The sequence below is a fragment of the Cryphonectria parasitica genome (assembly GCF_011745365.1).
Source record: "Cryphonectria parasitica EP155 unplaced genomic scaffold M406scaffold_6, whole genome shotgun sequence".
Lineage (NCBI taxonomy): Eukaryota > Fungi > Ascomycota > Sordariomycetes > Diaporthales > Cryphonectriaceae > Cryphonectria > Cryphonectria parasitica.
This window is the reverse complement of record NW_024468914.1, coordinates 1,337,079-1,359,301: the sequence shown is the minus strand read 5'-3', so window position 1 is coordinate 1,359,301 and position 22,223 is coordinate 1,337,079. Positions and strand designations below refer to the sequence as shown.

Genomic DNA, 22,223 nt, shown 5'->3' with positions numbered 1-22,223 from the left:
CTCGACCTGCAAGAAGCAAGCTGCAAGAAGCAAGCTGCAAGGTAGGACCGCATCGTGCATGGATTGTTCAGCCTCGAGCCGGGGGGACACAGAGATGCATGCATGAGCATATTTCCACAAAGCCCGCAGAGGTAAGTTGCAAACAAAGAATTTCTTCTGTCCATTTTCCTTTCCCCCTTCCTTTCCCTAGACCCGTCTCTTAGGCTCGTGGGGGTGGGAGGGGGGGGGAGGGGAGGGGAAGGAAATAAGGGAAGAGCTGAAGAAGACGACAACATCCAAGGACCGGGATACTTCAAATTCTCATTGCGCGACTCGACCGGCATGGGTCTCGATCGTATGTCGTGCGACAATCATCTCTCACGCCAGCGAGGGTCCAAGGAGACCCCAACATGAGCCTCCTCGTCATCTTCATGGGACAACCCTAGGCTAGAATAGACTAAAAGAAGGGCCTGGCGCCCTCCTCCCTTTTCTTGGCTGCCTCAGGCATATGCAGGTCACTGACCAGCTACATTGAATAATAACACACACGGACTATTAAGCACTCCTGCAGGCGGCACTTCTCGTGGACCCCCTCCTCCTCCTCTGGGCTGGGGCGGTGGGGGGGCGAAAAGACCCGTTGACTTTCCAGAAAGGTAGACGGCAACGAGCGGGCTTTGAACATGTGCCGGATGATGTGATGTGGGAGACAGAGGACCCGAGTAGCAGATAAATAGCTTCCTGTGGCAAGGGGGGAAGGGGGCCATTACTCTTTTTGTCTTGATTTATGGGCCGTCATTCGGGGGCCGGCCAGATCCGCATGAGGTGTGTAAACTGGCGCCTGGAGGACAACCTTTGAAGCACACATTTTCTTTCTTTCTCTCTCATTCCATCAAGGAGGGGCCGGGATCTTCTGTCGTAATGCTAGGCCGTTGCTTAGGTTTAACGGTTTGCAGACTCGGTACCAGACTTTGTGATGGGGCCGGATGTATACAGTTCATCAGTATAAAACGGGTACGTGTTTGGGAACGGGCGATCCAGGCATGCATGTTCGGATGAGATGTCCACTTAACCCAACGCCCCCTCCCAGTGAACAAATCTTTCCTTCCTACCTGTGCTCTGGTAGGACCACAGGGGGGGATACCGTCCTAATCTCAGATCCTAGATCTGTCACAAGAGACGAATTCCTCCGTCGGGAAGCGTCAAAAGCGCGGTGCGCCTAGAGAGCTTGTTGGCTTGGTGGCTCATGCGAAGGGAGTTTCACAGTACGGATGACACATGCTCTAGAAATGCCAGAAAAAGCAGATACCACCAAAAATGCGGGCAGAGCCAGGGACCATTCCCTGCCCCAACTGGGAGATCGATCGAGATCCGCAATTAGCCGCCTGTAACAATTTGTCTTGCAGGCTTGGAAACCAGCGCATATGCATTCGAGCCAGCAATATGGGGCAGAATGCTGAGCATGGAGCCTGTGGCTCTTGGACATTGACAGATGTGAGCGCTGGAACATTTGATGAAGGTTGGTACGTACAGGACTAAGTATCGTGTGCTGCGCGATGTATCAATTCCCGCGGGCGATTCCGCCAATCTCACTACGCTACATGGCTATAAGATCCTCAAATATTGCATGAGGCCCCATCCACTTGCAGCACCCCATTTTCGTTGTACATTTGCATGCATTACTACATGCATCTACCATAGTAGGTGGTATGACAAGCCGGGAATGATCCGCGGCCTATCAAAAAGGAATATCGTAGATTGATTTTTTTTTTTTTCTCTTTCTGATTCTCGCTGGATACCAAGTACTATGGTATGATGGGTAATATTGGGCGTCCCGGTCAGGTTCTGTGGAGCTTCTTTCGTAGCGACCCACCAGTATCTGAGTGACAAGACACCCATCGAGGAGGTACAGGTGCACTCAAGACGCACGGGCCAGAAGATACTCAGCTAGCAGTACGAAACCACAGTACAATTCTGCCGTCCGATGCACGTTCGCGGCGTCAGCAGAGACTCCATGAGAGTTGCCGCGTGGGCTCCCTCTTAAAGCCGTATCGTACAACCGTGTATATATTGTGGCTTGACCTGGCCGTGGTCAATGACGACAGAATGGCATGTCGATTCGACGCCTCTCGGCTCACATTGGTCATCAGACGAAAATGAGAAGAGAAAGAAGATCCTTTGACTGGGGGAGGGAGAGTTATCTTTCCAGGCACGGACGGGCATCAATGTACACTATTTTGGCGTCTTTGGGGTCACTCCGTCTATTCAGAAGCTGCATTGAGGACTGCCCGTGAAATGCCTTAGCGATCTGCTTAGCAGTGACTGTCCTAGATAAGATGCGAGCGTTTCACGACAGGCAATTTCATACGTCCCGTTTGCCTGCACGGATATCTTGTACTTTTGGGGGGTCACACCTGCAGGGCCATTTTGTCTTCTTTCTCGGGTGCAGAGGCCCTTATCTCGTACTCTCCATGTTGCCGCCTGCAGAATATTGTAGTATGCAAGTATCCACTCACATCTTTCTTGCTTTTGGTGGATTTTCTAAAAGGCCACCTCGGCTTGTGGGTGGCATGTCTCAAGTTTGGGGACAATTGATTAGTATAACAGGGAGAGCTACGTGCATGTAACATGATATTCACCCGAGTCATAGGTACACAACGGTATCCCGTGCATGTAAAGTACGTTATTACCAATCATCATAAGAGCACGTGCAAAACCCGGACTGTCTCGTGTGACCTACCGTGTTTCAATCGTAGTCATTGCTGTAAAAGGTAACAAGATCGTCACTAGCCTGCAAACTGTGGCCTTTGCACTATGGTTTTCGATCAGCGAGGGCCATAGAATAGGGATGTTAAGGAGCTAAATGGCACACATGATCAGAGTATTTGGAAGGAAATTGTGAGTGATTCATAATCCGATCTTGTTATGCCCTAGTGAAGCTGATATTGGTTCAAAAGACCTAAACTGATGCATCGCGAAATTGAGAACATATAACGTAACGTCCTCCGTCATTCCTGTTTTCAATATATGAGTAATTACTTAGTTTTCATCTAGGATTGTCATTTTAGCAGCACATCCTGTCAACGTCTCCTACTTTGACGCAACAATTTGACTATTGAAGGAAAATATTTTGGAGGCAGAGAATCTGTAAAGCAACTTATTAATGTCTATTACTATGGAAACGGACTGTACATATGTAAAAGCAGCCACACGGAAGATGTGAATAGTGTAATCATGGCCAAAGCTATACTGTTGGCATGATGTTCCGGATGCTTCTCAACACGGGAAATTTGGTCTGCTCTGAGCCCGAGGTCCCAACCCAATGCTACCTAGGTAATGGTAATCACTTTCTCCGGTATCATTTCTTGGCTCGAGACGTCGAATCATTTTTCGTATTGTTAAGCGATTCAGACATTTCGAAACATGGAAATGAAGGAATGGAAAGCCACTCGTGTTGAACATGTCACTATGTGGGAGGGCATGTGAACAGCCGGAAGAAGCAGCCATCTAAATTATGCAAAGAACCATCTGCACATAACTTTCCACAAATTAGATGAGCAGATGCCTTGCAATTATTTTGCTGCTTCATTTTCCTTGATCGACGCACAATACATGCTTTCTGAGGCACCTGAATCACCCAAATTCTCCTCATGTTCATTACAACAAGGTTGTCAAAGTTGGTATGAAGGCTCTACACGTGCTCAATGCCTTCTCGTCCATCAATTCCAATCTATTTGCATCTGGACAGATCTGGATACTGGCTATCTTGACCATCTACTGAGGATGTTCACGTCATCTTGATCCAGCTCATAGGGTCTGGGCTAATTATGGAGAAATGAGGGAAGGCGATTACGCCAAGCAACGCATCGCGGTCTGAATCTGTCAGAATCCCCGAGTGCTGTGCCGCCAGTAGCTCTTTTGGACTTAAATTCCATTGGCATTACTGATCAACAGAAGGCATCATCCAATACCTGGACGACAAATGTAAGGGCGAGCGATGTTGTTGCAGGCCGTACGCGGGGGCTGTGCATTTGTTTGTTGGGCCCCCACTGCAGCCCCTGCCAGGCCTCCAACTGTAGCAACTCAGCTTTTTCTGTAGCAGGTTCCACATTTGCTTCGCCTCTGCGCCTCAACACAGCAAACTGTTGGTTCTTTAGCACCGCATCTCGTTCAATAGGAAAGCCGTTCGTTGGACATCGTGACACGTCTCGCAGTATCCTGATGCAAGCAGTCCAAGGTTCGCAATCCTTTAATCATGCATAGTCCTAGTAATATTTAATATTCCGTGGCTCAATCGAAACTCTGTCCTCTTTCATCTCCTCAATCTAGAGCACCAGATCGCTATCAGCAACGACTCTACCAAGAATCCACGATGTCCGCTCTTCACCCTGTGAACCCGCCTGTAGGGCGCTTGGATTTTGTCAACGCTCAACAAGAGACGACGATCATTCTCAAGGAGAAAGTGTTATCACTCACCGGTGATGCTTTCGACATCAAGGTCGATCCACGGAATGGACGAGATCCCTATCCCGTCTTGAAAGTCGACCGTAAGTAGTGACACCCACATGCGATAGGACAAGTGGTTACCATTTTCCCGGAGTATCGCCTTCAGTGGAAACTTAGCTTGCATCCATGTCCCTCGAAGTCAGTCTGACATTCAACAGCCAGTTTACTCACGAGCAAGAGGGCTTTCTTTGACATGACGGGCAACCATCTATTCGACCTCAAGAAGGAACACCTCCATCTTGTCCACGAGTACATGAAGCTCATCGACGTGAACGGCGAGAAGTTCTGCGAGATCAAGAAGAACTTGAAAGGTATGCCTGACGATGATTGCCCTACAAACAAACAAATGCTGACAACGGAGACAGTCGGCTTCGGGAGCAAGTTCACCATAACATTCACGCAGCCGGGCGGTGCAGAGCAGGTTCTTGTGATGGAAGGGAACTGGCGCGACTCGGTGGCCGAGATCAAGCGCGAGGGCAGCGGTGAGGTGTGTGCTGTCGTGCACCGCAAGTCCGCCTTCAAGAGTCTGAGCACCTTTTTGTTTGATCAGAATACGTACAGCGTCACAGTTGCGCCGGGAGTCGACTACGCCGCTATTGCCGCGGTGTGTATCGTCTTTGATGAGTGGGAGAATGATGCGCTGTGATGTTGGGGTGGAGGTGCAGGCTTTTGGGTTGATAGCGTGTGTTTATTGGGCAAGCAGATGTTTCTGTCTATTGTCTTTGATCTTTTCTGCTACAGTATGGTGAGAAAGTCGGAACTTTGTCTCGCAATATTGTAGACATTGTTCTAGAGACTAGCAGGTCGTTATCGAGAGTGCTTCGTATTGAACCATGCTACAAGCTTCGTCCGAAATCAGCCATATAAGAAACGAGAAAGTGTTGATGTTGAGGAGGATCCAATACCAACCTGAATGCCCTCCGGCTACCTCCGACCGCTCTTACATGGTCATGTCTTCCTATCTTTCCCTCTTTGCTTTGGTGCTTGGGCATTCCTGAGCGGTCTAGACCACCTCCTTTTCGACCGCCCCCCAGTGCTGCCGGCTGCTCTCCTTTTGGTCTTGTGTGCATGGTGCGCCGCATTACACACCCTACACCAGTACGAGCCCTTCAGCCTTACCGAGGCAAGTATGCACACCATTTTGACACCAGCTCTAGCACGAGTAACACATCCTGATTGTGTAGGACCACTGTCCCTTGTATTCATATACTACATAGTATAAATTATGTTACCAAGATTGCTCCCAGGATCATGGAGATCACTTCTGCCGCCCCACAAATCCAGACATACACCTCTCCAGACATTCTTCGAGTTGGCGATAACCTAACCCATATCAGAGTCAAATGAGTCTTTTACCATTACAATATGATCATTTTGGGATTGCGTACTGCACCTCTGTTTATTGCGCTGATTTTTTTTATTTTTGTTTGCTCGTTTTTTTTTCTCCCGCACGGGATGGTGGGCGCTTTGGCTAAGAACTTTAGACTCCATGGCTAAGCTGGATTAAGGTCCCTCCGTGAAGGTGGCTTTCCAATGGTAGTCTTTTTTCCCCTTCTTTTTCTTTCTCCCAATACCTCCCTTTTCTCTTTTCTTCTTTCCTTTTTTTCCTACTAGGAACACAAAATGGGACTTGTATCCCGTCAATTATATGTAAAAATAGGTCGAAAGCAATGACCACGCACCCAATTGTTCTATCAGTCTTTTCCTCCCCTTTTCTCTGTGCCTGTCTAGAATGTGTGGGGATGTAAGATGCAAGGAGAAGTGCAGCATAAGCCAATCCCACCCGCGCTCTCACGACACTTGTCAATTTGGCCAGTAAAGCAACCATTCAAATTTCACCATCACAACATCACGCCACACGATGGGTCCCTTTGGCTTAACCGTGAGCTTCCAATGGTTCCGTATCTCGGCGGAGGAAAGAGGAAAAAAAGGGGAGCGACTCGAGGGGTCTCGGATGGACTTGGCCAGATCCGGGGCGCGTACCCAGATTTGACGCTGTCGTGAACGAGTCTTACAGGGCACACCAAGCCTGTTTGGTGTAAGCGGTGCCCTGGAAAGGAAACGTGGGGGATGCGCCATCGCAAGACTAGCGGGCGAAGAACACGCCCTGCGGCTGAGATGGGGCGGAACTAAGTAATGAAATTACCATCAGGCCAATGCTCATTGTGAGGCTTTTGGTTATCCGAGGTTGCAGACATCTTTTCTCTTATTCACTCCTTTTCATCTTTCTTGCTTGAACCGGCAGCGGCAAAAGGGGGGGAATCTTTAGCTGCGGTTGTGTCTCTCATGACTTGCTGCAATTTGGTAGAAGATGATCTTAGTGGATGACCCCAAAAGGACAGGATCTGAATGTCACATAAGGAAGCTTAATATTCTCCGAAATAGTATTAACGCTGGTGCCTATGGGTGGGTCGTTGATAAGGAGAAGACTGCTATGAAAAGAGGTCGCGATGCAACCTCGACGAGGGATGCTAGGGGAGATTAACATTGTCAAATATTAAAATGGGTCCATTACACATGTGCAGGGCTTGGCTCTGGACCGGGGGGGAGGGGGGGGGGACGGGTCCCAAAGAGGAGGAGGAACACGATGAACCCGCCCTCCTTCTTATAATATTACCATCTCACCTCGTCTTCCCTTTGTTTTTGCTTCTCTCGCTCGCTCTCTTTTTTCCCTTCGACAGCCAGGTTCAGGTTCAAGAGACCAAGTAATCCCTCACGCTCGTTCCGTGTGTGTTGTTCCACAGCACTTCCACTCATTCGTCCTCTCCCTATCTTTTTCTTACGACGCTCACTCGTTTTCTTTTTTTTTTTTTAAAAAAAAAAAATTAATCATCATGCGTACCTCATCTCTCGCCCTCCTCGCCCTCAGCGGCGCCGCCCAGCTGGCCTCCGCCGTCCAGTTCCTCAACCCGGCCGAGAACGCGACCCTGACCAAGGGCTCGACCTACGACCTGGAGTGGTCCACCGTCGACACCGACCCGACCACCCTGAGCGTCTACCTGGTCAACTTTGTCAACTGGCCTCCCTACTACCAGGAGCTCGACCTCGATGTTGACACCAGCGCCGGCGAGGCCTCTGTCCGCATTCCCTGCGATGTTGACTCCGCGTATGGGTACCAGTTGTAAGTTCCAAACCAACCAAAGGGGGAAAAAGGAAAGGAAAAAAGAAAGAAGAAAAAAAAAAAAAACAAGAAGCTTCAAGATCGAACATGCATTGATAAAATCAAAATTTAGCAACGCCATCAACGGCACCAACGTCTACGTGATCTACGCTCAGACCCCCAAGTTCTCCATCGGCGGCGCCAGCTGCGTCGACCCGGTGACCACGTCGTCCGTCTGCGCGGCCGCTCCCACCGCGACGGTGACCGTCACGGTGCGTGGCAACTCTTCCTCTTCATCATCTTCCGCCACCGCTACCGGTGGTGCTGCTGCCCTGAACTATGCCTCTTCTGCTTCTGTCACCACCACCACCACGGCTGCCGGTTTCTCCGGCACCTGCCCCTCGACCATCGGTTGGAAGGGCGACTACGGCCACCCAGTCACGCTGACCAGCGTCCCCCACGCAGACCGTGGTGTAGCGACCCACGTCCCCACCGCTCCCGGCGCCCAGGGTGGAAATGGCAAGGGCGAGGGCTACCACTGGACCACCAAGACGGTGCCCAACGTTGCTGCCGCCGCGACCGAGACCAGCACGCATGCTGAGGCCGCCAGCTCCGGCAAGGGCAAGGATCTGACCGGTGCGAAGGCTGTCGGCGGCTCCAAGGGATCTTCTTCCGGCTGCCCCAAGAGCAAGCCCGCCAGAAAGAGACACTCGGACAACGGCCACGCCCACCCTTTCCCTCGCAGCGTCAGGAAGGCGTAAGAGACACGAGATGGACCTGTAAAGAAATGTAAAAGAGTTGGGTCTCTTTTGAGCGGTGGTGGTAGGAGGAGGCCTGTGCTGTGGCTGTTGCAGTGGCACCTGTTGGGTAACATGGCAGCGTTTAATAGTACTTAATTTCGCATGTTTTGCACTGCTTTGCGGGAGGACTCGGTCTGCCCTCTGTTCTTGATTTCGTGACCAGCAGTCTTGTCAGATAAAAGGAAGGGAAAAGAAGACGAATAATCTTAATTCGTATGATATGATGTTCTTTGGCCCAGTGCTTTGCTTTTGTTTCCCCCCCTGGCAAACTGTGAGGTGTAAACGAACACCCTGTCGTCCTCGTTATCCAATACCAATACACTGCAGATTGCGTCAACAGGATCGCCTTCAGGAGTAAAGCAAATCAAGCCGTCTGAGTGACTGTGTGCATTAAACAAGAAAAGAAGAAGAAGAAACCCACAGACCAAATCACGAAAGGTATCATACAGTAGCACTCTCCACCCTCCTTCGCCGACCACCCACAAAACGCCGAGGCTTTCGCCCATGATCAGAAACAAATGAAACCAATCTTCTCCCCCACGATGCTGCTGGCTTCGCTAGAGAGGACACCAGTCTTATCCTGTCCCCAAGCACAGATTCTCCGACAGGCTCCATCGCAGGCGACGAACCTCTTCAGTCGCCAGCCGCCGAGGCCGACCGTGAGGCTGCGGGGCTCTTTTTGCCTAGCGACAGCGCCGCCTGCAGCTTGCGGTGCTTCTCGCGCTTCGCCTCTCTCATCTGCGCCTCCCGCGCGATTTCCTCTAGATCTAACAGTCGCCGACTTGCTTCTGTCCGGTCCAGCATCCGACCCTCGCGCTCCGCCTTAAGTTTGCCCTCGAGGTCTTTCAGCCGGTGCATCCACTTGATGTCTGCGTCGGATGGCGCTCCTGGGGACAGCAGCGGCACTGCGCCTGCGGATGCTGGACCCGGGTCGTAGTCACGTGCGTAGTCTTTTGAATTCGACAGCGTGACGGCTTCGTTCTCTGTGTGTGCGCGCGAGATGGTTGAGGGTCGACTGGCATCGCGGCGGACCGAGGAAGAAGACGACGCCGTCATAGCCGGCCCGTACGTCCGACTGGTCTGGCGGCTGGAGCGCGACCGTTCCGAAGATCCAGAAGGCCGATCGCGCGGTCCGGTTGGGATGGCTGGGCTGGGGCTGCCACCATCAAAGTTCCTATCACCACGGGGCTCCAGACTTGCCTCCTGTGCTGCACGCGCGCGCACCTCGTTCGCAGTTCGCAGGGTTGCATTGTCCACCTGCAGCTGTCTGTTCACATCTTCAAGCTTCACTATCCGCTGGCGCAGGTTGTCAACAAGAGCCTGCGCCGCCACGCCACCGCCCCCTATCGAGCCCGTGGCAATACCGTTCCGCACAATCGACTCGAGCTTATCAAGCTTCTTCATGCGTTTATCAAGGGTCTCCTCCAGGTGTTGATACTCCTTCCACAATTCGCGCTCGATGCTCCTTGCGCGGTCTTGGAACTTGCCCATGATGGACTCGATGGTCCTCACAGCAGCCAGCAGATTCTTGCTGAAGCCGGGCAGCATGGTGGCCACAGCCTCTAGTGAGGGCAGTGCGCGCCCACTGATGAGGCTGTTGTCGTGCGCCCAGTCGGTACCACAGAGGGTCGACAGCCTTGTCCATAGCACCAGGAGGAGGCTGTTTCGCTCGTTCAGTTGCTCCTTGAGCGTCGACTCCAGCTTGGCAAGCCGTTGCTTGTCTCTGCTCTTGGACGATTCTAGCTCCTTGATGCGCAGCTCAGCAGTGGACATGTTGCCGTGGATGTGAAGCTGCGTCTTCTGGTATGTATCGAGCTCATGCTTCGTGGTACGATGAAGCTGCTTCTCCTTGTCGAACATCTCAGCCAGCCGACGGGCCTCCAGAGCGGAGGTCTCGAGGAGCTCGTCCCGGTGTTTCAGCAGGCGCTCCTTGTCGTTGAGAGCCGTCCGGGTGGTGTCGAGCTCGCGGCACGTCCTCTCAAGGTCATGCTGAAGCTTGGAGATGTCACGAAGGAAAGTGGACTTGGTGCCGTTGAGATCTCCAAGCGCCTCTCTGAGGTTGTTCTCCAGCTCTTGCAGCCGCTCCTTCCACTCAGCTGCCTCGATCTCCTGCTTAGAGAGGCTCTTGCGCAGCTTCCTGGACTCGTCCTTGGCCACCGTCAGCTCTCTGTTGAGCTGGTTGACCACCTGCTGGACCTCCTCCTTCTCCTGGTTGGTGACAATCTCGTGTTGCTGTCTCTCATTCTGCATCTGTGCCTCCAGCTCCTTGGTTTTGTCCTTCTCCTCTCGGAGGACAACCTCGAGTTGTGCCACCTGGCCGACAAGGTCGCCGATCTTGAGTTTGTCGCCTTCCTGCTCCTCGCGCAAGAAGGCGATCTCACCCTGGTTGGATTCTTGCTGCACACTGAGACGGGATACTTTGTCGTTGGCCGCCATGAGCTTCTCCTCCAGGTCCTCGAGCTCGGTATTGCTCTGCGTTAGCTCTTCCTCGAGCTGTTTGATCCGCCTGAGCTGGGCCTCTTGGGTGTCCTCGAACCGGATCATGTCGTCACTCAGCCGGCGCATCTCTTCCTGCAGGGCTTCTTGATTCTCGCTGCGCTCGACAAGCTCCTGATTGAGCCGAGCGATCTCCGCGTCTCGCTGTTCAGCCTCTGCTTCGAGGTGGTCAATCTCGTCCTGCGCCTCCGTCCGCAGATTGTTGAATTCTTGGTCCATGCCGGAGTTCTCCTGAAGCAGCTCATCCCGCTCTTGCTGCAAAGCCATAAGGTCATTCTGGGTGGCTTCGAGGTCTTCTTGCAGCTGCAGGGCGGCCGTCTCCACTTCTTTCCTGGCTTCCAGCTCGGCCTCGTATTCCTCGACGTAGGCGTTGAGCTCCTGTTGCAGGTCCTGGTTCTGCATCTTGACCGCACTGAGCTTGTCGCGAAGCTCGGCCAGCTTGTTCTCGAGCTCCTCCCGTTCGGGATCCTCGTCGAGAGTCGCTGTGCGGGTAGCCTGGCTCCCTCGAGATGGCGGCCGGTCATGCACGCCAGAACGAGAGGCGGAACGATCCAGAATGCTGTCAAGAGTCGAGCTTGCCGTACCACTGCGGCGCTGTGCCATCTTCAGGTCCTCAATTTCTTGGTATAACCTTTCCTTCTCTCGGTTTCTCGAGGTCAGCATGGACGTCTGTGCACCGACTTCGCGCCTCAGCTCCGCGTTTTCATGCCTGAGCTGCTCGCTTTCGCGGCGCAGCTCTTCCACCAGAGTGACGCTGACACTCATAGTGCCTGTCACCTCTGACTCTGACATCCTCGATCTTGACCTCGACGGCGATTCAGGCCTAGGCTTCCTTGTGATGTTGTAGATGTTGGTAGTATGCTGTAGACCAGTGCCGGCCGAGTTACCGGTCGAGCTCATCGTACCATTCGTGAGCTCTTGCTTCAGGCGAAAGACCTCGTCGCGCAGTCTCTTGTTCTCGTCGCCCATCCTCTGGTTGTCCTCTTCTGCCTGCTCTCGGCGCCCAGACTCCTGGGAGTACAGCTCCCTCCACACCTCTGTCTCGTCGTCTTGACCAAGCGAGTCTCCTATGCGGCCCGCATTGACGGCCTGAAGATTCTTGACAACCTCTGCCATGCGCCTCTTTTCTGCCTCCTTGTTCAGGCTTTCTTGCCTCAAACGCTCAATCTCGGAGACGTACTCGTCGACCCGCTCACGTAGATAGAGAAGCTCCTCCTCATTTGCAGCATTCTGCTCGTAGTCTTCTGCCGTCTGACCAGCCGAGGACGCCCCGCTTTTAGCTGTACCGGGTCGTTCGTCCTCGTCCTTGAGCTTTCTCTCCAGCTCCTTCACGCGGCGGCGCAGGACTTTGTTGTCGCGCTGCAGGACCGCTAGGCTTGTCTTGAGCTCCACATTCTCCGAGATCATTTCCTTAATACCTTCTTCGGAGAGCTTGTCAAGGCGATCGCTCAAGAACATGACCTTTAGCTTCAGGTCAAAGTTCTCCTTGGAGAGCCGTTCTATTGTGCTGCTTTGTTCCTTAAGTGTGAGGTTTCGGCCGGTGCGAGTGGTGCTGGCGCTGGCACTGAGGTTCACCTCTGACATCTTCCGCCTGGGCGTCACAAGGCCACTCTTTGTCCTGTACTCCCTGGCCAGCGACTCAGGCACCTGGACGTTCCTAACGTGTCTCGCGATCACTGTGTCGGTCGGTTCGGTCAGAGCCTGTTTCGGAGCTCTGGGCGTCTTCAGCTGGTCTCCAAAACGAACGCCCTCGTCCTCAGTCAACGGCTCCAGCGGCTCCAGCGGCTCCATGCCTATGCGCCCAGTCGAGTCCTCGCGAAAGTCCGACACCATGCTGCCCATGCTGATCTGGCGTGTGATCATATTGCTTACGCTGCTATTCCGCGACATGCTCATCGCCGGCACGGCTCCACCAGACTGTAGGGCGTAATCTGCACGAAGGTCCGCTGTGCCGACGGTAGCGTCACTTTCGGTGTCCCCAGCGGCGAAGTCGGAGTCGGAAGATCGCTGGCTCGACATGCGACTGCGCAGGTACTTGGGACGCTGGCCGCCCTTGAGGGCGTTGCCAGGCGTACTGCCAGCGTCCACGCTGATCTTGGGTATGCTCCTCTCCGCGGTCCTCTGTGATGACGGGTGTTTTGAAGCTGTGGATGCCGTGCCAGCTTGCAAGAAGTAATCATCCGCAGCTGCACTATCCCCTGAGCCATCGTGACCAGCCTCGTCCTTAGCGTTGCTGTGTCTCGACATGGCTCTTGAGACGGTGCGTGCAGTGGCAGCGCCAGTTGGCGAGGAGGAAAACCCTTCGAGCGCAGAGGTGTTGCTCGACACATGTGACTGGTCTTCTTGTTGTTGTTGCCGCCCAGCAAAAGATGCTTCTTCTCCTCTCATGAAAGGACTCTTGTTCACGTTTTCGCGCCGCGGGGCAACCGTAGGCAGGGATGGCTCGTCATGTTGGACTGGGTGGGACGTGGGGCCGGTGGATTTGATCGAGGAAGGAGGGCCTGACTTAGGAGGCTTAGAGGGAGAATCGAAAACGAAGGTGTCGTCGAAGCCGAGCGAGTTGATGGTAGGGAGCGGAGAGAGCGGGGTGGTGAAGCTTGATTCCATGTCCTGGAGGCGCTTCCGAACCATGTGTGCTGTGTAGGAGTCGTTGGGATCTCTTGCGGGCAGTTCGCTGTGCCCTTCGGCATAACTGGGCTCTCCTGGCGAGAGTGCCTGTTGGTCACCGCTTGTTCTTTCTTGAGCCGACTGCTGTTGTGAGACCACCGGCGGCCTCAAGTCTGGAATAGTATCTGCACTGAATGCGGTCTGTGGCGCTGTTCGTATCTCATGGGTTGGCGTGGGGATGTCGTCCAGATCGTCGTCGTGCTCCTCTCCTGAAGATCCGGGCCAGTCTTCCTCGTTGGGGGATTCATCGTCTGGTACTCGGTATGCAGTCGATGGGCGCGACAATTCGCGCCCAACATGCTCGTGGTCGAGGTCGTCGCCTGAGGTGCTACTAGCTACTGTTGTGCCCGAGGATGAAGGGGGGAGAGGTCTCGAGGCAGCTATGGCAGCCACATCACTGCTGCCGCTGTCGTCCTCCATTTTGTGTGATTCACCTTCCGTGGTCTACCTCCTGCAGCAGGCCTTGTGCATGTGTCCCGTCGCCCCCCCTTGCGCGCGTGGCGCCGTCTCGTCTGGGGCGGACCCTTGCGATGGGCTCAATTCCGTCTGCTGCGCATTCGCGTCGAGGAGGGGGTGGGGAGATCTCTGCACGACACAAGACCTTGAGAAACGGCGTACTTCAGGCAAGACCGTGTGTCCTCAAGTCAAGGGTGAGCTCTGCCTTCTCTCTTCCTCTGCACTCCTCTGCCAGCCAGAGCTTCCTTTCTTGTTCAGGGGCGATGCGACGACGGTGTCGGTGAATGAGAACTCGCTGTACTCGATAGTGTATCTGTAGAAGATGTCCGATATACGTGTTACTGCACGTGGAGGGTAGTATTGTATGGTATCTGTTATTGAGGTCATCGAGTCCTCGCGTTGTTTCGTCCAATCAATGCTGTTGACATGACCAGTCAAGATCGATGCAGCTGGGGAGGTGCTGTGGTTGGATTGGCGCAGCACATGCCTACGACCATACTAAATCACACCCTAGTACTATAGTACAGTACCATCGGCTAGCATATTGTACCAATGCAGCTTGACGTTGTGATTACATAAACCGCGCTTGCTATGATGGTAGTCAGTGCATTGCCCCTAGCAGGGGTCTGCTTTCATCCAGGGACCACCGCTAAAAGGGCCCTGAGGGTGTCAGGGGCAACACCCCACCTGCTGCACGACTACCCACTGTCTCTATGCTGCTGATCAGCAAGGGGTCCGGACCCCGAGCGAAGTACTGCTGTACCGCAGCAAAAGTACAGAAGGAAGAGATGCTGAACCTTTTACTGGACAGGGAACGGTGGTGCTACTCAGTACATTATTTACTCGATCGTATCCCTCACTGCAATTCTGTAGAGCATTAAATCTATGATGCAGTCTGTGCTAGTGCTCTGTGAGAGCCAATGCTTCAATACTCCAAGCTAGCGATGCTCTTTCCCTCTCCCCCTTCCTTGTTGCCCTGGCTTGCGGAGCCGCCTACATCTCCAACCCACAATCAAACTCAAGGACTTCTCCGAGCTATTCATGCAGCCATATGAAGAATACTTTAGCAATTATCTGCTTGCTACAGGGACAATAACCATTTGATGAAAAGTACTTTGAAGGGGAAGATGGAGACAGAATAGGTCCCACCACAATGTTTGCAAGATGAGTACTCAAAATTTTGCAGACTCTCCGTCAAGACCGAAGGCCCCGGCGGTCAGAATGAAATTGCTGTTGATGCATCTGCACCTCGTCAGCTAAACTCGCAATGCTGGATTCGAGTTTAATTTCCGGTCCAGATTGTATGTACATTGCGAAGCTGAAAAGAATGACTTGAAATTAGTCTTTGGAAGCAATCAGAACGGAAGTGGCAACTGAATATGTATTTTGTAAAGGCTTGACAATTGAGTTGGTCACCAATAATTCAGACTTCGAGGTCATTGCAAATAATAAACATTGCCCATACAGCGAAAAGAAGCCGATATTGACATGCTTGTTGTGGATCTGTACTTGCGTATTTCTTCACGTCAGTGTTTTGCTGTAGGTGCTAAAACGCTGCCAATTACACAGTCAAATCGCCAGGGACTGTAAAATTGTAATATTCGCAACCAATTCGATTTTGAGAAACTTCCAGCTCTGCAGGAGCCCAGCATTAAACCCACATAATCTTCAACAAGATACAGTAGGATGGGTCACCCCTTCGTTGTGCTGTATATGCTATTTAGCCGGAAGTGGGGTCGAAAGATAGATGGTCTTTACTGCCAGGCATATGTCTCTCGTCTTGCATCACCGGGCAAGCACTCATCTGGTCGTTCCTGTAATCAATGGCTAATTCGTCCTCCTGATCAAAAAACAGCAGGCTCATAATTGACCTACATTCAATACCAACAATATCACAATGAAGGTGCGACCAGCCCAGGGATTCAGCCGCCTCCCTCGCCACACAGCAGTCGTGGCAATCCAGGAGCAGCAGCACTCTGATAACAATACCATCCCCGACACAATCACCAAGCCATGGTCCCTTCTATCCCAGAAAACATATGTCTTTGTGAATATCAACATCATCGACGCTGCAGCTGGCAGAGTGCTCCCAAATCAGACCGTGCGCATCGCAGGCGGCAAGATCACCTCCATTGATGCCAGCATCAGTAATAGAGAAGGTGGAGGCGAGGCCGATGATGCCGTCAATAGCATCGACTGCGCCGGCAGATACTACCTCTGCCCGGGGCTCATCGACGCCCACGTCCACTTGACCTCAGTCCCTGGCGAGTCTGACCTGCGCTCGTCCATGTCCGTCCCGAACGCTGTCTCCCTCCTCCGCCAGCCCTTCCAGGCCGGAGCCATGCTGGCCCGCGGCTACACTACGGCCCGCGACTGCGGCGGTGCCACTCTTGCCCTTAAGGAGGCCATTGCCGACGGCGTGTTCCCGGGCCCGCGGCTGTTCATCGCAGGCCGCGCCCTCAGTCAGACGGGCGGTCACGGCGACCGGAGAGGTGCTCATGACACCACCATCACAGGTGGAGGTGGCGGTTGCTGTGGAGGCGGCTCCTCGGAAGGCCTCAGCCTCGTCGTCGACGGTGTGCCCTCGGTGCTCCATGCGGCGCGCGATCAGCTCCGCCAGGGCGCCGACTTCCTCAAGCTCATGGCGGGCGGGGGCGTCGCATCCCCAACAGACAGGCTGGCGGGCGTGCAGCTGACAGCGGAGGAGATCCGCGCCGCAGCGGAGGTGGCGACGTTGTTCGGCGAGACCTTTGCGACCGCGCACGCGTACACACCAAAAGTGATCCGGCATGCCGTCGAAAACGGGGTCCGGGGCATCGAGCACGGCAACTTTCTTGATCAGGAGACGGCGCGGTTTCTGGCGGATAATGGGGTCTTCCTTACGCCGACGCTGATTGCGTACAAGGCCATGGCCGACCCGAAGTATGCTGCTTTCCTGCCGGCTGAGAACCGCGCAAAGAACGAGATGGTGTTGAAGGAGGGCTTCAAAAGCCTCAAGCTGGCATACGAGGCTGGCGTGACAATGTGCCTGGGCAGCGACCTGCTGAGTTTCCTGGGCGTGGAGCAGCTTGGCGAATTTGGGCTGAGAGCCCAGGTGCTGCCTTGCGAGGAGGTCTTGCGGCATGCTACTGTCAACCCAGCCAGGATGCTGGGGCAGCAGGACAGGCTGGGACAGGTGAAGGAGGGATTCGTGTCTGACCTTTTAGTGTTGAATGCGAACCCGTTGGAGGATATCACTATTTTCGAAAAGCCTGACCGCCATCTTATGGCAGTGATCAAGGAGGGCAGGGTGTATAACAGCAGGTGGTCTAAACTGCCCACGGATGTTTATGCCCGGCCAGAATTGATAGAATAATTCCTGGTTTTTATTTGACAATTTGTCGATAGTGAATACAAATACATATCTATCTTCTCCACCAAAATAACCGCAAATCTTCTTTGCCGCTCGCCTTTTTTTTTGGAAACAAATACAATTTCTAGACAAACAGGTTAACGATTCGAATAATATCATATCTGTGTGAGGGCAAAAAGATTGCATTGCTGTGCGCTGAAGAAGAAAAGAGAAAGGAAGAAAGACGCCACGAGGCCAGGTATCTGAGGCTATCAACAGGTCTGGCTGTTGGCTGGCTGGGGCCGTGCACCACTGGCCCTCGCACAATATCTCTCGCCAGCAAGTGATTGGTATCCAAGAAATTACACCAACACGGTCGCATTGCGCGCTAATAGGGTACAGTTGACAGGCAGAGTAATCGAAGGATACGTGCCACTCTCCATAGCCTTGGAGCTGCAGTTGTAAATAGGGGACAACATCATGATCTGGCCGATAGTTGAGTCGTAATCTTCCGCCAAGTTTTTGTACACGCCCCACGAGAAGGAGTAAGGCTGGAGAACACATTGAGACGGAGCGCACTGTTGAATAAGTTTTGAGGATGCAGTTCTTACTGCAATGCACATCATAGGACAATACAGGGGAAAACGAGAGGGGGACGACCCTTACCTGAGGAACCTTGAGAAACTGGCCCACCGCGAGCTCGACAGAGGTGTTGATGGTCCCAGAAGAACCATTTTTAGCCATAACGATAGCCAAAACATCCATGCCCAGCCGCAGAGCAATCTTTTCATATTCCCCTTGAGAGTATAGTTTGTTACTGAGTGAGACGAACAGGAAAGGGTGTTGCAAAGGGTGGGAGGTACGAGATGGCTCGGGTTTCTGTAGAGATTGTGGTCACGATCTCGGTGCAGCCGATCTTTGTGGCAATGTGCTGCGTGTAACACCTGGGCAACTCATCACATATCGCGTTGCAGAATGGAGAAATAGTCTTGTACCCTTGAGTACAGAGATACCGCAGTGTTCCCTGTCCAGATCTCCCGCCCATTATAGCCATGTCTCCGTTCTCTAGTGCCAACACCAGCCGGTAACTGTCGTGGTTATAACCAGGGAATAGTGGATGTATTTGTTTACGATCATGTGCAAGCAATATGTATGCTCCTGTTGACTAGAGCCGATATCTATGCATGGAGGAGGGAGAAGTTGTGCTTAAGCCCCCACCCCCCCACAAAATCCAGGAGGGAAGTACTTTCGAGTGTTGGCACCCTCTTGTTTCCACCCCCCATTTTGCCTCCATTTCGTTACGATCAATACTGTGTATTGGTATTGTACACCAACGTGAAATCAAAGCGCATCAGTGCTAAGTAACGACCCAGGAACGAGATGGCATGCCACTGCAAATGGTCGAGACGGAAGAGGTATTCTCGTATAGCCATGATAGTCAGGAATTCGAACAGACACGCATAACGCTGGTTCACTGTCTTGCATGTATATCATGTAGGATATAGGTGGCACTCAGACAATCGAAGAAGTATGGTACCAACGTTCCACATGTGACGACAATTCAGAGAGGGCGGACGAGTCAGTCTCAGGTTCCAAGGTTATCGGTCGAAGGGAACAATAGTTGGATCCTTGTCTGGGTCTGATGGGCGTCCTTTTGGACGACGTCCCGAATCTGATGCTGCACGAATAAAGCTTACCTTGAGGATAAGAGCATTCGAACATGCGTATGGTATCACAGCTATAATTATCCATCGTAGTAAGGATACTGGAGGTGACCTCGGGAGAAGGTCCAACAGGACCCCTCCCCCTCCACAAAAAACAGGGGTCCGAGCAGACGATGACGTACTGTAGCTGCTGAGACACAAGGATCCGAGGGCCAAAAGCCAAGCTGCCATGATTATTGTACCAAAGTAGACACCAGCAACCAGGATAAGCCCCCTCGAACGGTTGGCTTGTTTTGTTTTCGTTCTCCTCTTCGCATTTGATCCCTCTGCCAAGCCTTTCACAGTCCTGCTTAGACCCCTGAGCGGCTTTGAGTGGCTGTTACATTTCGTGGTAACCTTATCCGGGGTTCAGCTGGCAGTGATGTAATGAGGCCAGCTACGAAGGCTCTCCTCCCCCCTCCACCCCTCGTACAAGACCCCTCTTTCGAATATATAAATCCATTCCCTTGGCAATCTCTTAGCTTTCTACATCTTCCCAAGACCCATTCACTCCTCATCAATCACATCATATCGCATTTTTTCAAAGCATCAAATCACCATCATCACCACCATCAACAATGGATCAAATCAAGAACGCCATGAACTCCGTCAGCAACTCCGGCGGCTCCGGAGCTGCTCCCCCTCAGCAGGCTGGTGCGGAAAAGGAAGATTACCTTGACAAGGGTGAGTTTTTCTCTTCTCCCCCCTCTTGCCTTGTTATCATTCTTTTGAATCCGTAAGGGAAAGAACAGCAATGACTAACAGTCCTACGTTCATGCTCATAGCCTTTGACTTCGGCGCCAAGAAGTCCGGCCACACCGTTGACCGCAACACCTCCGAGAAAATCACCGACGGTGCCCGTGAGATGTTTGAGAAGGCGACGGGCAAGCAGGTCAACTCCAAGTTCTCCAACTAAACCAACCGGCTTGGAAAATCCTGATGGACAACTACCTACCTACGTGCCTACCTAAATTTACGTGGGCAATCCGGCGTTATAATACGTAATTGAGACCGGCCGGGGGGGGGGGGGAGGACAGTAGTAGAAGCTTGATACCATAATGAATTACAAAGTCAAAGTCAAAATATTTATGTTGCTGTTGAATGTTTGATGTGAATTATACGGTCATGTTCCAATCCAATCGGCACTATGTATGACATCGTGACCCATAACCCCGTAACAGGCTTCAAAATCGTGGAAAGCTATGATACATCGTGCCCACTGGCCAGCCCCTTGGTATCGCTCCTGTTATCATGCCCATATATCGGTCGTGCAACCTCGCTCTCTCTTGAGACCACAGTCAACCATACGCCTCCTGAAAAAGAGGAAAAAAAAACACCCAGTCATGCTTCCAACCTCAATCAATGGCCATCTTCATAAACTTGTACGTATTGAATTGAAATCCCCCCAACGGCATATCTTCAAGAAAGAAAGTTAAAAAACACAGCAGACTCTTGACAGGGACCAACAACAAGTTGGCGGTCAGCGGTCCATAGCAAACACCTGGTACGCCATGATCATGATCCATAGGAGGAATATCGAACCGACCAGCCCCAGCGCGAAAACGGCCTGCCAGCCCTGGCAGATGCTCTTCTGCTCCAGCCAAGCCAGCGTCTGGAGGGACTGGCCAGTCGGGTTCGTGTTGAATACCTGGGTATTGCACGAAGAGCTCACGCCGTTGGGGCCCCAGAGCTCCACCGAGACAACGATCAGGCCGACTAGCCACAGCACAAAGAGCATAAATCCGCCGATCATTACGATGGAAGGGAGGAGACGGCGTTGGAAGATGAGCCAGAGCATTAACCATATGAAGATGATCACGATGGCGGAGACGGTTATGTAGTAGGGGAAGTACCTGCAAAGTGAGAGAAGAGGAATTAGAATACGCTGGATGGAGATTGAAAGAGAGGGGGAGAGAGAAAGAGGCATTGGGAGGGGTCTGCTTACCATGGTACTCCGAGCCGTAGTTGTTGTTGCGTTTGTATGAAGCTCGCAAAGATACCGAGAATGGCGGACGATGCGACCAGCATGAATAGCATCCACACGTTGAGCTGAATTGCGGGCCAGTGGTACTTGTGCAGGCGCTCAACGCGCCGCTCGTAGACGACATCGCTCTCTGATGTTTCTGTCGTAGCCATCTTGATCGGAGGAATATATGTGCGTCCGTCTGGGTGCGTAATTCACGACGGTACAGCCACGCTCAAACCGCAGTCGGGTACCCAAGATATGATGTACTGCTTCCACCTCGAGGTACGGTAGAGTAATGATGGGAGTTCTGGGCAGGTAGGGGGAGGTCGAAGCAGGTTTCGATTCACGACCAGCAAGGCCCGCGTACTGAAGAGAGGCGCCGGCGGCTCGTCGGGCTTCGACTGCGAGGTTGGGCGTTGAGACGGTGCCGGGGTGAGGGCTTTCAGGTGACGCCTTATTACAGCGGCGTTCAGCCAGGCGGCCACGAGGGTCGCGACGGAGGTCGGTCCGTGGCACGAGTGGGGCGGACGAATAGACGGGGTTCGCCTCTTCTCTAAACGCAAAACAAGGCGAAGAGATCGATTCGCGACTGAGTGGTAGGTGTTTGGTTTTGGTGTTTGTTCGTTTGATTAGTATTGCCGGTAGCACTGCGATATGGAAGCAAGGGAAGGCCGAGTCCTCGAGAAAGGCATGACGCGAGAAAAGACAAAGAGAGAGAGTGTGTGTGAATGTGCGTCGATACTGCGTCGCAATGCTGTGATCGTTGAGGATGGAAGAGGATTGACGCAATTCAAATCAGGATGGAAGCATGCACTGAACGACGAGACGAAAGAGCACAGGCCCCAGCCCAGCCCCCCCGTCGTCAACAGCGCAGGCGCGTCTCTGTACTACAGCCAGAATCCAGGCTCTACTTTTGGGTGGCTGGGTACTAGAGCCTAGTACCGGGGCATGGGGTGATGGTTCCTGTTTTCAGGGCGGGGGCTACCGGGGGGGGGGGGGTGGTGCAGGGAGTTAAATACAGCGCACGCTGGCATGGATAGGGTCGGTGATGGAATTATTTTTAGCGCTGCCGACATTCCGCTGGGCTTATGAGCTAAGCTGGAAGGAGAACTGGATAAGAATATCAACGAAGAGATTGAACATGCACTCGAGTATAACATAGAATGGGAAAAGAAGGAAAAAGGAAAGGGGGAAAGGAAAATAAGAAAAGAACATAGTTGTC

General features: G+C 52.7%; 6 protein-coding genes across 6 annotated transcripts; 4 read left to right on the top strand and 2 right to left on the bottom strand.

Moving 5' to 3' along the window:
- Window positions 1-4,223: 4,223 nt before the first annotated feature.
- On the top strand, window positions 4,224-5,325 carry M406DRAFT_357075 (uncharacterized protein). Its single transcript, XM_040923584.1, has 3 exons — window positions 4,224-4,523; window positions 4,641-4,793; window positions 4,848-5,325. Exons 1-3 carry the CDS (start codon window positions 4,349-4,351, stop codon window positions 5,126-5,128), a joined length of 609 nt encoding a protein of 202 aa, XP_040774368.1. The 5' UTR covers window positions 4,224-4,348; the 3' UTR covers window positions 5,129-5,325.
- Window positions 5,326-7,316: 1,991 nt separating this feature from the next.
- On the top strand, window positions 7,317-7,797 carry M406DRAFT_262788 (uncharacterized protein; the record flags this gene model as incomplete). Its single annotated transcript, XM_040917536.1, has 2 exons — window positions 7,317-7,603; window positions 7,716-7,797. Coding segments are annotated over 2 exons (369 nt in total), but the record flags the coding sequence as incomplete, so codon positions are not given.
- A 1,293-nt stretch (window positions 7,798-9,090) lies between these two features.
- Window positions 9,091-13,209, bottom strand: M406DRAFT_10839 (uncharacterized protein; the record flags this gene model as incomplete). Its single annotated transcript, XM_040915296.1, has 3 exons — window positions 9,091-9,266; window positions 9,324-11,632; window positions 11,684-13,209. Coding segments are annotated over 3 exons (4,011 nt in total), but the record flags the coding sequence as incomplete, so codon positions are not given.
- Window positions 13,210-15,898: 2,689 nt separating this feature from the next.
- On the top strand, window positions 15,899-17,356 carry M406DRAFT_261815 (uncharacterized protein; the record flags this gene model as incomplete). Its single annotated transcript, XM_040917469.1, has 1 exon — window positions 15,899-17,356. One exon carries the CDS (start codon window positions 15,899-15,901, stop codon window positions 17,354-17,356), a length of 1,458 nt encoding a protein of 485 aa, XP_040774365.1.
- A 2,305-nt stretch (window positions 17,357-19,661) lies between these two features.
- Window positions 19,662-20,064, top strand: M406DRAFT_323154 (uncharacterized protein; the record flags this gene model as incomplete). The annotated part of the gene is made up of 3 exons (XM_040919743.1): window positions 19,662-19,719; window positions 19,821-20,004; window positions 20,033-20,064. Coding segments are annotated over 2 exons (189 nt in total), but the record flags the coding sequence as incomplete, so codon positions are not given.
- A 451-nt stretch (window positions 20,065-20,515) lies between these two features.
- Window positions 20,516-21,171, bottom strand: M406DRAFT_340984 (uncharacterized protein; the record flags this gene model as incomplete). The annotated part of the gene is made up of 2 exons (XM_040921612.1): window positions 20,516-20,888; window positions 20,981-21,171. 2 exons carry the CDS (start codon window positions 21,169-21,171, stop codon window positions 20,516-20,518), a joined length of 564 nt encoding a protein of 187 aa, XP_040774363.1.
- Window positions 21,172-22,223: the final 1,052 nt, after the last annotated feature.

Coding starts and splice junctions, on each gene's coding strand:
- M406DRAFT_357075 (XM_040923584.1), top strand. CDS start 4,349: ATGTCCGCTCTTCACCCTGTGAACCCGCCTGTAGGGCGCTTGGATTTT. Junction 4,524..4,640: donor TCCCGTCTTGAAAGTCGACC/GTAAGTAGTGAC, acceptor GACATTCAACAG/CCAGTTTACTCACGAGCAAG. Junction 4,794..4,847: donor GATCAAGAAGAACTTGAAAG/GTATGCCTGACG, acceptor CAACGGAGACAG/TCGGCTTCGGGAGCAAGTTC.